The sequence below is a fragment of the Saimiri boliviensis genome, chromosome 14, assembly GCF_048565385.1.
Source record: "Saimiri boliviensis isolate mSaiBol1 chromosome 14, mSaiBol1.pri, whole genome shotgun sequence".
In the NCBI taxonomy this organism is placed as follows: domain Eukaryota; kingdom Metazoa; phylum Chordata; class Mammalia; order Primates; family Cebidae; genus Saimiri; species Saimiri boliviensis.
The window spans coordinates 77,502,128-77,516,574 of record NC_133462.1 but is presented as its reverse complement, the minus strand read 5'-3'; the positions used below and the strand labels follow the sequence as shown (position 1 = coordinate 77,516,574).

The 14,447-nt window shown below is 35.1% G+C and overlaps 1 protein-coding gene across 18 annotated transcripts in view; it reads left to right on the top strand.

Annotated features, from left to right (window-relative positions):
* CDC42BPA (CDC42 binding protein kinase alpha) overlaps positions 1-14,447 on the top strand; it is a 327,782-nt gene that overhangs the window by 202,194 nt on the left and 111,141 nt on the right. For 16 of the 18 annotated variants that reach the window (XM_074385302.1, XM_074385296.1, XM_074385292.1 and 13 more), the window contains exons 13-14: positions 2,342-2,584; positions 2,831-2,941. In XM_074385302.1, coding sequence (XP_074241403.1) covers positions 2,342-2,584; positions 2,831-2,941 — 354 coding nt within the window. The remainder of the gene's footprint in view (positions 1-2,341; positions 2,585-2,830; positions 2,942-14,447) is intronic. The other 2 variants (XM_074385301.1, XM_003930287.4) reach the window with 1 other exon arrangement.

The window sequence follows — 14,447 nt, the reverse complement described above, 5'->3', positions numbered from 1 at the left end:
TTGGCCAGGCTGGTCTTGAACTCCTGACCTCATGATCCACCCACCTCGGCCTCCCAAAGTGCTACGATTATAAGCATGAGTCACTGAATCCGGCCTTTTATTTTTTTTTGAGACAGAGTTTTGCTGTTGTTGCCCAGGCTGGAGTGCAATGGTGTGGTCACAGCTCACTGCAACTTCCACCTCCATCGTTCAAGTGATTCTTGTGCCTCAGCCTCCCAAGTAGCTGGGATTACAGGCGCCCACCACCACACTCTTTTTGTTTGCAAAATCATTTTTTTCTCCTTCACTGATACTTGTTGTTGTTGTTGTTGTTGTTGTTGTTGACATTTTAGTTTACTCTCTTTCTAGTCTTTTGGTGGTTACTCTTGACTTCTACCATGTGTATTAACCACATTTAAGTTAAATACCTTAAACTATTTCCCACAAACAATTTAAGGACATTTAATTCTACAGATTGAGTATCCCTTATCTGAAATGCTTGAGACCACCAGCATTTGGATTTTCGATTGAGTATTTCGAACCTGAAAATCTAAAATCTGAAATGCTTCAGTGAGCATTTCCTTTGAACACCATGTTGGTACTCAAAACGTTTTGGATTTTGAAACATTTTGGATTTCAATTTTTTTTGGATAAGGGATAGTCAACCTATGTTACCTCTTCACAACTTTATGTGTTTTTATTGATCAGTATTTTAGCTATCTGTTTTATTTACTTTACGAAGTTAACATTTTTATAGTATAATCTTATATACACATTTGTTTACATTCACATTCATATTAACCAGTTGATTAGCTGTTCATTTCTCTTGCTTTAGACCTCTAAAATCATTTCTCTTTTTCCTGAAATAAAGCTTTACTGGTTCCTTTAGTCCAGATCCGATTATGGTAAGCTCTGTCAGTTTTTGTTTATATGAAGCCTCAGACTTGAAAAGTAATTTTTTGGGCATATAATTTTAATTATCTTCTCATCTCTTTGAAAGCATTTTACCATTTCTGTTGTTCTTGTTAATTCTTCAGTGTCTGTTCTTTAGTCTAATTGTTCCCCCTCCCCGGCTTATTTGAGGATGGGGAATAGGTGATTTGTCTTTTTTTCCCTTTGATTTCTTTACGGTCTTTTATTTCTCTTTAATGTTACTCAGTATCATTTTTTGAACACTTCTGGTTTGGGTTTTTAAAATTTTTTTCTTGATTCAAAAATGTAGAGCTTCCTGTGGTGATGGATGCGTGTCTTAATTTTAACATTTACATTTTTTCATTTCTTTCCCCCCGCTTTTTTTTTTTGAGGTGGGATCTCACTGTATTGCCCAGGCTAGAGTGCAGCGGAGTGATCTCAGCTCACTGTGGCCTCAGCCTCCCAGGATCAAGTGATCCTCCCACCCCTGGACATTTTTTTTTTTTTTAACGTTGTTAATTTTTGTAGAGATGAGGTCTCACTATGTCGCCTAGGCTGATCCTCAGCTCAAGCAATCCTCCTGCCTCAGCTTCCCAAAGGGCTGGGATTATAGATAAGAGCCACTGTGCCCAACCTTATGTTTTCTATTTCTAAATGTCCCATACAGTTCTTCTATAAATCTGCTTGGTCATTTTTAATAGTCTGATGTCATTTTTTTCATTTTTATTATTTCTTCTTTTATTCCCTTAAACATTTCATATGTAGCAATTTGTTGTCAGTACCTAATTATTTTAACACCGAGATACCTTTGATGCTTATTCCTGTTTTGATTGTGGTGCTTTGTTCTTTTAAGTATTTTGGAATCTGTGGTTGTGAGCTCATTCTTGTTTGTTCTTAATATATGAAAAATTCAGATTTCATTGCAGTTCTTTCCCTCAAAGAAAGTTTGTATTACCTTTTGGTGGCAAGCAGGTAGTTGTACTGCCCTGAGTCCACTTTAGCTCTTCTCTAAGTTTCTCACTTTAATCAGGGAGTCTCCAGTTTAGTTTCTGTTTCTTTGCTTCTGGCTTGAGGCTTAGCCTCCATGTCAAAGGCAATGCTTGTTTTTATTGGGGAAAAAAAAAGAAACCTCACAAATATTTATTAAACTTATAAGTATTTATTTTGACCATCATATTTTTATTCCTATACTTTTTCCTCATTTGTGGAAATGAAGGTACTATAAGGTTAAATCAGCAGCTCCCTTGTATTTACTGTATTAGCATAAAGAATTGAGACTATTACAGGACACCATGCTGTTAATATCTGTACAGAAGTAGTTTATTTATTTTAATTTATCCTAAGGTGAATAAATTTGGCTCTTCTTGACTTAATAATAACTATTCTGATGGCCAAATTTGGTCTGTAGGTTGCAGAATTGGTAACTTATATTCTTTTTACAAAACTGTAGGAACTAGTCCAGGCTAGTGAGCGATTAAAAAACCAATCCAAAGAGCTGAAAGACGCACACTGTCAGAGGAAACTGGCCATGCAGGAATTCATGGAGATCAATGAGCGGCTAACAGAATTGCACACCCAAAAACAGAAACTTGCTCGCCATGTCCGAGATAAGGAAGAAGAGGTGGACCTGGTGATGCAAAAAGTTGAAAGCTTAAGGCAAGAACTGCGCAGAACAGAAAGAGCCAAAAAAGAGGTTAGTAGTCAGGCAAATTTTGTAGTGCCCGTGGGATAGTGATTAAAGCTGCCTTTTGAGATTAGTGATATCATATATAATTTTTATTTAATATTTTTGAAGTTATTTTTATAGTTTATTAATATTAATATGGATTTAAACATTTGAATCATTGTACTGTTACAAGGTAAATTCCCATTGGGATTAATGTTTTGTTTTGAAAAAAATTATAACCATGAAATATGCCTTTTTCATTCTGTTTTAAAGCTGGAAGTTCATACAGAAGCTCTAGCTGCTGAAGCATCTAAAGACAGGAAACTACGTGAACAGAGTGAGCACTATTCTAAGCAACTGGAAAATGAATTGGAGGGACTGAAGGTATCTTTTGGCTTTACATTTATGAAGCTTAATTAATTTTCTTTTCTTTAGACTTGTTAGGAGTGTTAGCTTATGTACTGTATTCAGTGTTCAGTGAGAACTAACTGTTCTTCAAATCTAGTATTCATGATTCTCGTTTTTACCAGTAGGAAGCTGATACAGATTTCTTAATTAGCTGAAGAATATGGAGGACTTTGTTTAGTGGGAAATATGGATCTGTCAGGAACAAGTCAGAATGTTTATGAAGGACTGCCTACCTAAACAAGATGTAATGGTAATCAGCATGGGAGTCATGGTTAGCTATCCATACCTTCTGTGTATCTTGTAAACAACTCAGGAGAAGCCCAGGGGTAGCTTTGCAGACACTTGTGTTTGTTAGGATAAGATGATAATGGCCATAGTCTAGCACATCTCAGCAGAAGGTGCTTTGTAAGGGAAATCCTTGAGCCATTCTGGAGTCAGACTACCTATTCTTAACTGCTTGCTTCACCAGTTACTAGCTGTGCAACACTGAACAAAACATTATGGGGCTGGGTGCAGTGGCTCACACCTGTAATCCCAGCAGTTTGGGAGGCCGAAATGGGCAGATCACCTGAGGTCACGAGTTTGAGACCAGCCTAACTAACACAGTGAAACCCCATCTCCACTAAAAATACAAAATTAGCCGGGTGTGGTGGCGCATGCCCATAATCCCAGCTATTCAGGAGGCTGAGGCAGGAGAATTGCTTGAACCAAGAAGGTGGAGGTTGCAGTGAGCCAGGATCACACCATTGCACTCCAGCCTGTGCAATAAGAGCGAAACTCTGTCTTAAAACAAAACAACATTTAAACTCATTATGCTTTATTTTTCTCATCTATAAAACTATTATGTAAGAAATACATACATACATTTGTAAGCTGATACATTATAAGTGTTCAGTAACAGTATAATAATAGTATTATATATATTATAGTGAGTGAATTAAGATCAAATTGACATTATTTTTATAATACTAAGTAATAGTCTGAATGTGGTATCTGCTTTTTTTTTTTTTTGGACTCGAAACTTTGTCCATCCTGTTTCCTCTGCTACACCTGTCAGCCCCATTATAGGACCATGCTTAGTCTACTGTCCAATTATCCACAACATGTAAGAATCATACTCCTTAAAATCTGCATACTCCTTAAAATCTGCATACTGCTGTACTGCTTCTTGGAATTCTGTTAATACCTGTAGCTTAGCTCTTATTGTAATTATTTATTTGCAAATCTGTATATTTCCAACTAAACTGTGACCTAGCTTATTGAAAACATAACCTGGCCCTGGTAAAGGACCAGATATTTAATACTTGTTTAATAAATGTGTTAAATTAATGAAATGGATCATGTAGTAGAATTGGTCAGAACTTACTTTTTATCTGACAATCAAATTTCAGTGGTTGCAAGTCAAATTCCTTTGCTGTAAATAGAAATATAAACGCTAGATTTTATTGTTTTTTGTTTTGGGAGTTAGTTTTAGTTCATCATGAATTCATAGTCTTGGTTAGCTTCACAAAGTAGAGATATGTCTTCTGTATGTACCTATCCCTCTAGAACACGATTAGTATCTAGAAATCATTACATCATTGTCCCAGATACTTTTCAGTCAGGGCCTGCTTTGTTTCCAGCATTATTCTAGGAGTTTTGGATAAGAATCCTAACATGCAAACTGGAAGAAATTTTAGGCATTATTTTTATTTGAGAAAATTGAGGCTCAGAAGAGTTAAATATTTTATAGTCATAAGTGATAGAGTACAGTGTAAACCCAGGTTTTATTTCATTGCCTTGTTTTATCTACTAGTATGCTTTTCATTTTTTTCTATGATAAACATTACTGCATTGGAAACTCTGTATCACATGTTTACCTACTTGCCAAACACATCTCTATGTCATTTACAAATATCAGATAATATAACATGTACCCATGTAAATAAGTTAACGCATTTAACATGTACAGGCCAGAACCTGGCATTTAGTAAAGGGTTAAACATAGTTTGGCTCTTTTAAAGATTGTAGGAATATTCACTTTATTGAGAATACTTTTGACAGACTTAAAGGGAGAAGTAGCCCTACAAAAAGAGACTTCAGTATCTCACTTCCAATAATGGATAGAACATGTATATTAAGGATGTTGAGGTCCTGAACACCACTATAACCAACTGGACCTAACAGATACAGAGTCAGCCCTTCATATCCATGAGTTCCTCATTCGTGGATTCAACCAACCATGGATCAAAAATATTTGGTGGAAGAAAAATAGATGGGTGCATTAAAATGTACAGATGATTTTTCTTGTCATTATTCCAAATGTAAAATTACTTATGTAGCATTTATTTCACATTAGATACTGTATGTAAGTACAGGTTGTGTGTTACATAATGACATTTTGATCAGCCACAGACTACATTCATAATAGTGGTCCTTAAGATTATAGTAGAGTTGGAAAAATTCCTATCACCTGGTAATATCTTCATGCTCTTGACCCTTTGTAAGCCCTATATTAATGTAAGTGTTTGTGTTTAGTTTTTAACAAAAAAGTATCAAAAGTAAAACAAATAAAAATTTTGCAAATGGAAAAAAGCTTATAGAAAATGGATATAAAGAAAGATAGCTGGGTGCAGTGGCTCACACCTGTAATACCAGCACTTTGGGAGGCCAAGGTGGGTGGATCACTTGTGGCCAGGAGTTCAAGACCAGCCTGGCCAACATGGTAAAACCCCATCTCTACTAAAGCACAAAAATTAGCTGAGTGTGGTGGTACACGTCTGTAATCCCAGCTACAACGGTGGCTGAGGCACGAGAATCAGCTGGACCTGGGAGGTGGAAACTGCGGTGAGCTGAGATTGCTTCACTGTACCCCAGCCTGTGTGACAGAGTGAGATTCTGTCTCAAGAAAAAAGAAAAGGATGTATTTTTGTACAGCTGTATAATGTGTTTGTGTTTTGATTTAAATATTACTACAGAAGAGTTCAGAAAGCTTCAAAATAGTAAATAGCTTATAAAGTTATGGTAAACCAAGTTTATTATTGAATACATAAAATTAAAATAATTTTAGTGTAGCCTAAGTATACAGTGTTTATCAGGTCTCCAGTAGTGTACAATAATGTCCTAGGTCTCCACGTTCACTCACCAGTCACTAACTCACCCAGGGCAACTTCCAGTCCTATAAGCTCCATTCATAATGCTCTTTATGACATACCATTTTTTATCTTTTATCCCATATTTATACATAACATACCATTTTTTATATTTTATATCATTTTTACTGTAGCTTTTCTATATTTAGAGACACAAGTATTTGCTATTGTTTTATAATTGCCTGTGGTATTCAGGACAGCACCATACTGTACAGGTTTGAAATCTGGGAAGGCCAGGCACAGTGGCTCAAGCCTGTAATCCTGGCACTTTGGGAGGCTGAAGCCAGTGGATCACGAGGTCAAGAGATCGAGACCATCCTGGCCAATGTGGTGAAACCCCGTCTCTACTAAAAATACAAAAATTAGCTAGGCATGGTGGTGCGCACCTGTAGTCCCAGCTATTCGGGAGGCTGAGGCAGGAGAATTGCTTGAATGCAGGAGGCAGAGGTTTCAGTGAGCCAAGATTGTGTTACTGCACTCCAGCCTGGCACCTGGAGACAGAGTGAGACTCGTCTCAAAAAAAAAAAAAAAAAAAAAAAAAGAGAGAAAAAAGAAATCTGGGAATAATAGGCTATACCCTATAGCCTATGTGTGTAGTAGGCTGTACCATCTAGGTTTGTGTAAGTACAATTTATGTTCATACAAGGACAAAATCACCTAATGAGATGCGTTTCTCAGAATATATCCCTATTGTTAAGCAATACATAACTGTATTCTAGAGATAATTGAAGTATATGGGAGGATGTGTGTCAGTTGTATGCAGAAACTACCATTTTATATATGAGACTTGAACCCATGGATTTTAGGTTTTCAAGTGGGGTCCTGGAACTAATGCCCTATGGATACTGAGGGACAATCATGTATAGAAGTTTTCACTCAACAGTAGCAAAATACACATTATTTTAAAGTACACATGGCAGATTCTCCTGGATAGACCCTATGTTAGGCCAAAAAATATCTTAGTTAATGGAAGAAGATTGAAGTCATATGAGGTATTATCTCCAGCCACGATGGAATGGAACTAGAGATCAATTAAAGAAAAAAAAAACTGGAATGTTAAAAATATATATATGTGGAAATTAATTAACACATTCAAGCAACCAATAGGTCAAAGAAGAAATCACCAGGGAAATTAGGAAATACTTACATGTGAATGAAAATGAAAATACAGTATGCCAGAACTTACAGGATGCCATGAAGGCAGTGCTCAAGAGAGAAATTTATAGCTTTAAATGCCTGTATTAAAAGAAGAACTAAAAGGGAAGAAAGTAAAAATCAGTAATCCAACTTTATACCTTAAGGTACTAGAAAAATAAGAGCAAACTGAACCCAAAAATAGCAAAAGGAATGAAATAATAAAGATTAGCACAGCTAAATAAAGACTAGAAAATGATAGAAGCATTCAAAGTTAGTTGGTTAAAAGTCAATGAAATTAACAAACCTTTAATTAGACTCACCCCTTTCCAATAAAAAGAGATAGAGAAATTGCAAATAACTAAAATCAGAAGTATACGGGAAAATTTTATTACTAACCAACAGTATACAAAAGAATTATAAAAGGCACAACTGGATGCCAACAGAGTAGGTAACCTAGAGGAAATGGACAAATTCTTAGAAGAATACAAATAACCTGGTATGACTCATGGCAAAATAGAAAATCTCTGCAGACCTATAGCAAATAAAGACATTGAATCAGTAATAAAAAACCTTCTGATGGGCCCTCCACACTCCACAACCCCAGACAACCTCCTGACAAAGACAGGATCACGCCACTTCACTGGTGAATTGAACCAATATTTAAAGAAGAATTATTGAGAAGGCACCTGTAGTCCCAGCTACTTTGGGGGCTGAAGCAGGAGGATCACCTGAGCCTTTGGAGGTCAAGGCTGCAGTGAGCCATGATTTGGCCACTGCACTCCGGCCTTGGCGACCAAGACCCTGTCTCAAAATCAAAGGTACTTGAGACTTGAGCTTAAAATAAATTCACCCAAGTTACAGGCTGCAACAACACATAACAATCATTTGCATTTTCATAAATCAGCCGTGAGCAATCTGCAAAGAATGTTAAGAAAGCAATTCCACTCGACAATTGCATCTAAAAGAATAAAATACCTTGGATAATTTAACCAACTAAAAATGACAAAACATTGCTGAAAGGAATTAAAGAAGATCTAAATAAATGGAAAGACATCTCACATTTATAAATAGGGGGATTTAACATTGCTAAGATGCAATACTACTACCTAAAGTTTTGTACAGCTTCAACTCAATCCCTATCAAAATTCGAAGTCTTTTTTGCAGAAATAAGCTGATCCTCAAATTCATATGGAATTGCAAAGGACCTGAACAGACAAAACAATCATTAAAAAGGACAAAGTTGGAGGATGCATACTTCAGAACTTACTACAAAGTTACGGTAATCAAAACAGTGTGGTACTTTCATAAGACCATATAGACCAATAAAATATAATTAAGAGTTCAGAAATAAATGCATGTATCTATGGCCAGTTAATTTTTGACAGATGTACCAAGTCCATCCAATGGGGAAAGAGTAGTTTATACAGATGTGTGGGGACAACTGATTATCAACCTATAAAAGAATGAAGTTGGTCACCGGCATCACACCAGTTATACAAATTAACTCAGATTGGATCAACAGCTGAAATCTTGTAGCTACAACTATAAACCTCTCATAAGATTTTGGATTTGGATTCTTAGAAATAATAAAGAATTAATGCCAATCCTTCTCAAACTCTTTGTAAAACAGAAGAGGAGGAAACACTTTCTAACATATTCAGTGAAGCCAGCATTACCCTGAATACCAAAGCCAGATTTTAAAAATCACAGAATTACAGACCAACATTCCTTATTACTATAAATGCATAGGTAACGTAAGTAACAAAAGGAAAGTAGCATAAGTAACAAAAGGAAAGAAATGTATCAAAATAAAAACTTACATGTATTGTATTAAAGCACATTATTAAGAAAGTAAAAAGCTTAAGGAATGCAAGAAAATATTTGTAAATCATTTATCTGATAGCAATTTAATATCCAGATTACATAAAAGCTACAACTCAACAACAGACAATCAAAAAATGGGCAAAGTCCTTGAATAGACATTTCTCCAAAGAAGATATGTATAAATGGCCAATAAGCACATTAAGAAATGTTGAGCATTGCTAATCACTAAAGGAATGCAAATTAAAACCAAAATGAGATACCACTTTATATGTACTGGGATAGCTAAAATTAAAGAAAGAAATAGAAAGTAGGTTTTAACAAGAAGGTAGAGAATTGGAACCCTTATATGTTTCTAATGAAAGTATAAAATAATGCAGCCACTTAAAAAATTTTTTTTTATTATGCTTTAAGTTCTGGGATACATGTGCAGATCATGCAGGTTTGTTACATAGGTATACACATGCTATGGCGGTGGTTTGCTGCATCCATCGCCCCGTCATCCACATTAGGTATTTCTCCTAATGTTATACCTCCCCAATTCCCCCACTCCCTGCTATTCTCTCCCCTCCCTCTCCCCCGCCCCTGCCAGGCCCTGGTGTATGATGTTCCCCTCCTTGTGTCCGTGTGTTCTCATTGTTTAGCACCCACTTATGAATGAGAACATGTGGTGTTTGGTTTTCTGTTCTTGTGTCAGTTTGCTGAGAATGATGGTTTTCATTTCATCCTTGTCATTGCAAAAGACATGGACTCATCCTTTTAATGGCTGCATAGTATTCCATGGTATATATGTGCCACATTTTCTTTAGTCTACCATTGATAGGCATTTGGGTTGGTTCCAAGTCTTTGCTATTGTGAACAGTGCCGCAATAAACATACGTGTGCATATGTCTTTATAATAGAATGATTTATAATCCTTTGGGTGTATACTCAGTAATGGGATTGCTGAGTCAAATGGTATTTCTATTTCTAGATCCTTGAGGAATTGCCAGACTGTGTTCCGTAGTGGTTGAATTAATCTACACTCCCACCAACAGTGTAAAAGCATTCCTTTTTCTCCACATCCTTTCCAGCATCTGTTGTCTCCAGATTTTTCAGTGATCGCCATTCTAACTGGTGTGAGGTTGTATCTCAATGTGGTTTTGACTTGGATTTCTCTAATGACCAGTGATGATGAGCATTTTTTTCATATGTTTGTTGGCTGCATAAATGTCTTCTTTTGAAAAGTACCTGTTCATATCTTTCACCCACTTTTTGACAAGGTTGTTTTTTTCTTGTAAATTTGTTTAAGTTCTTTGTAGATTCTGGATATTAGCCCTTTGTCAGATGAGTAGTTTGCAAAAGATTTTTCCTATTCTGTTAGTTACTGGTTCACTCGATTGATAATTTCTTTTGCTGTGCAGAAGCTTTTAAGTTTAATTAGATCCCATTTGTCTGTTTTGGCTTTTGTTGCCATTGCTTTTGGTGGTTTAGTCATGAAGTCCTTGCCCATGCCTGTGTCCTGAATGGTATTGCCTAGGTTTTCTTCTAGAGTTTTTATGGTGTTAGGCCTAATGTTTAACTCTTTAATCCATCTAGAGTTAATTTTTGTATAAGGTTTAAGGAAGGGATCCAGTTTCAGCTTTTGTCATATGGCTAGCCAGTTTTCCCAACACTGTTTATTAAATAGGGAATCCTTTCCCCGTTGCTTGTTTTTGTCAGGTTTGTCAAAGATCAGATGATTGTAGTTGTGTGGCATTCTTTCTGAGGCCTCTGTTCTGTTCCATTGGTCTCTATTTCTGTTTTAGTTCCACTATTATGCTGTTTTGATCACAGAAGCCTTGTAATATTGTTTGAAGTTAGGTAACGTGATGCCTTCAGCTTTGTTTTTTTGTTTTTTTGTATGTTTGTTTGTTTGTTTTTTGCTTAGGATTGTCTTGGCTATGTGGGCTCTTTTTCGGTTCCATGTGAAGTTTAAGGTGGTTTTTTCCAATTCTGTGAAGAAGGTTGTTGGTAGCTTGATGGAGATAGCATTGAATCTATAAATTACTTTGGGCAGTATGGCCATTTTCACAATATTGATTATTCCTAACCATGAGCATGGAATGTCTTTCCATCAGTTTGTGTCCTGTCTTATTTCCTTGAGTAGTGGTTTGTAGTTCTTCTTGAAGAGGTCCTTCACATCCCTTGTTAGTTGTATACTTAGGTATTTTATTCTCTTTGTAGCAATTGTGAATGGAGTTTGCTCGTGACGTGGCTCTCTTTGTCTATTATTCAAATGCAGCCACTTTTGAAAGCAATGTGGTGGTTCCTCAAAAAGGCAAAAACAGAAGTACCACATGATCCAGCCATTCAGCTCCTAAGTATATACCCAAAATATTTGAACATAGGGATTCTAATAGATATGTTACAGCAGTGTTCATTGAAGTACTACTACAGGAGCCAAAAGGTGGAAACAATCCAAGTGTTTATCAACAGATGGATAAAGAAAATATGGTATATAAATACAGTGGAGTATCATTCACATATAAAAAGGAGTGATGTTATGATACATGCTGCAATGTGGCTGAATCTCGAAAATGTGCTAAGTGAAAGAAGCCAGACATAACAGAACATTTGCTGTACGATTTGATTATATGAATTATTTAGAATAGGTAAATTCAGGCCCAGTGCAGTGGCTCATGACTGTAATCTCAGCATTCTGGGAGGCTGAGGCAGGAGGATTACTTGAGCCCAGGAGTTCAAAACCAGCCTGGGCAAAAGAGTGAGACCCTGTCTCTATAGAAAATTAAGAAATTAGCTGGGCATGGTGGTAGATGCCTGTAGTCCCAGCTACTCAGGAGGCACAGAATTTTAGCCCAGGAGGTTGAGGCTGCAGTGAGTCATGATTGTGCCACTACACTCCAGCCTGGACAACAGAGTGAGACCCTGTCTCAAGAAAAAAATTAAAAATTCGATAGCTACAAAGTAGAGTAGAGGTTACCAGGGTTTTGGTGGAGTGGGGAACAGGGAGTTAATTCTTAATGGTTACATAATTTTTTGTTGGAATGATGAAAAACTTTTGGAAATAGATATTGGTGGTATAATTACATTGCAGATGTAATTAATGCCATTGAATTGTAAAATGGTTAAAATGGAAGATTTTGTTGTATTTTTTTTTTTACCACTTAAAAACTATTAAGTATACCAAAGTAATTGAATTTTACACTTTTAAGTGAGTGATTTGTATGGTATGTGAATTACATTTCAATAAAAACAATTTTTAAAGAAAATTTTAAAATTGTTATATATGAGGCTATGATGCTACTAGAGGTATTTTTTCCTCCTATTGTGTTAGTTTGTTGGGGATGCTGTTGCAAAGCACCAACCACTGAGTGGCTTAAAACACAAAAATGTGTTGTCTCAGTTCTGGAGGCTAGAAGTTCAAAATCAAGATATTAGTAGGATTGGCTTCTGGAGGTGTGCTGGCAATCTTTGGCATTGCTTGGCTTGTAAGATACATCACCCTGATCTCTGCTTTCATGATCACATGGAGTTCTCCCTGTGTGTGTGTGTCTAGATTTCTTCTTTTGTAAGGAAACATTCTTAATAAATTAGGGGTGTGCCTTATTGTTTTACTTCGATTACCTCTTAAAAACCGTATTTTAAAATAAGGTTACATTCTGATGTGCTGGTGGTTAAAGCTTCAACATATGAATTTGGGGGTAACACAGTTCAACCCATACACTTATATTTTTCACTTAATAGTGTAATAAGCATTTTTATTTAATTACCAAATTGTCACAAATAAAAGTTTAATGATTTTAAGTAGTTTGGGAAGAATTTTCACATACCTAGTTCTTATTTCTATTTATTGTTACAAAATTATCACAAACATAATTTTAGTGATTATAAATAATTTAAAAAGACTGTCCACATAGCCAATTTTCTGTTGTTACCTGTAATTTTTTTTTTTTTTTTTTTGCGGTATTGTAATTGCAAAAAACACATTTATGCATTGCTTTTTCTGTATCATTTTCTTAAAACAGCCTCCTAGAAACAAAGTTAGCAGTTATTTTAAGGCTAATTTATGTGATAAATCCCACAAATCTTTGCAAATATGAGAGGCCAGAAAAGTTGTAACTTTTTATTGGTTTATAAGAGGATTGTTTATTTATCATATTTTCTGTTTATAAATTCTCTTTATTTACTCATTTAATTTAGTAGTCTTAATGTTTTTCTTACCAATTCATAAAACTCTCTGCATAGTAAAAATTTTACTTTTTAAAGTATTTTCAGCAGTGATTAACCAATTTATCACATATCTCTTAATTTTGTTCTTGTTTTTTTTAAAATTATAAAAGATTTATTGGTTTTTCTCAGTGTTTCTTTTGTCGCTTCAAAGCTTGGCTTGTCCTCTCAAAATTTTGATAAGTATTTAATTCTGCTTTCTTTTGGATGTTTGTTGGGTTTAAAAATAATTAACTGTTTAATCTATTTGGAGTTTGTTTTGCTAGATGGTATGACATGAGATTCATTTTTATTATTTCATTGCTAGCTGGTAATTCTATTTTCATTTATTAATCATTACCTTACCCAGTGACTGAAGATGTCTCTTATATTGAATTAAATTATTTCAGAGAACAGATCTGTCACAGTAATACTTTAGTAAAGTGTTATAGTATGTTCTAATATTTAAAAAGTATATTTTCCCATGCACCCCTTGGTATTTTCTTTGATATTTTTACCGGTTTATTCTTGTCCACAGAATAGAAACATGTGTCCATGCCCTTCTATCCTCACATTTAAAAAGAACTTTCAGTTAGACTTACATGGAAGATAACTTTAAAAAAATTGAATATATATACATTTAATCTTCCCTCTTAAATACTTTGTATTTTTCTATATTGTTTCATCTTATTTTGTGTCTTTTTTCAAGACTTTTAGGTTTTTCATATAAATCAGAGAAATTTCTCACTATTACTCTGCAGTTAACTGAAATTTTTTGTCAGGTATATTGCTTATTTTAATATCTAGAAGTATTTATTTGTGTCTATTTTACAGGCTATTGCTTTACTCAACTCTGCCAATCGAACACATTTCAGTAGATTGATTTGTATTTTCTGGGTGAACAATTAAATAGAAATGATAAAGATATTATTTTTCTTTACAGTATTCATTTCTTTTAGCTGTTTTACATGTTGGTCAGAGACTATTTTACATGTTGGTCTGAAATGAATGTTGCATGAGAGTGATAATGGAAGACATCCTTTTTGTTGGGATTTCTGTGTTTACTCAATATATCTCTGATGTTTCAACATAAGTAGTATTTTGATAGCTCAAAATGGATGTTTTTAAATTAAAAGAATTACTGTATTATTTTTTATGTAACAGTTTTATTGTAGGATTGAGGGTAGTATTTGGAATTATTACTG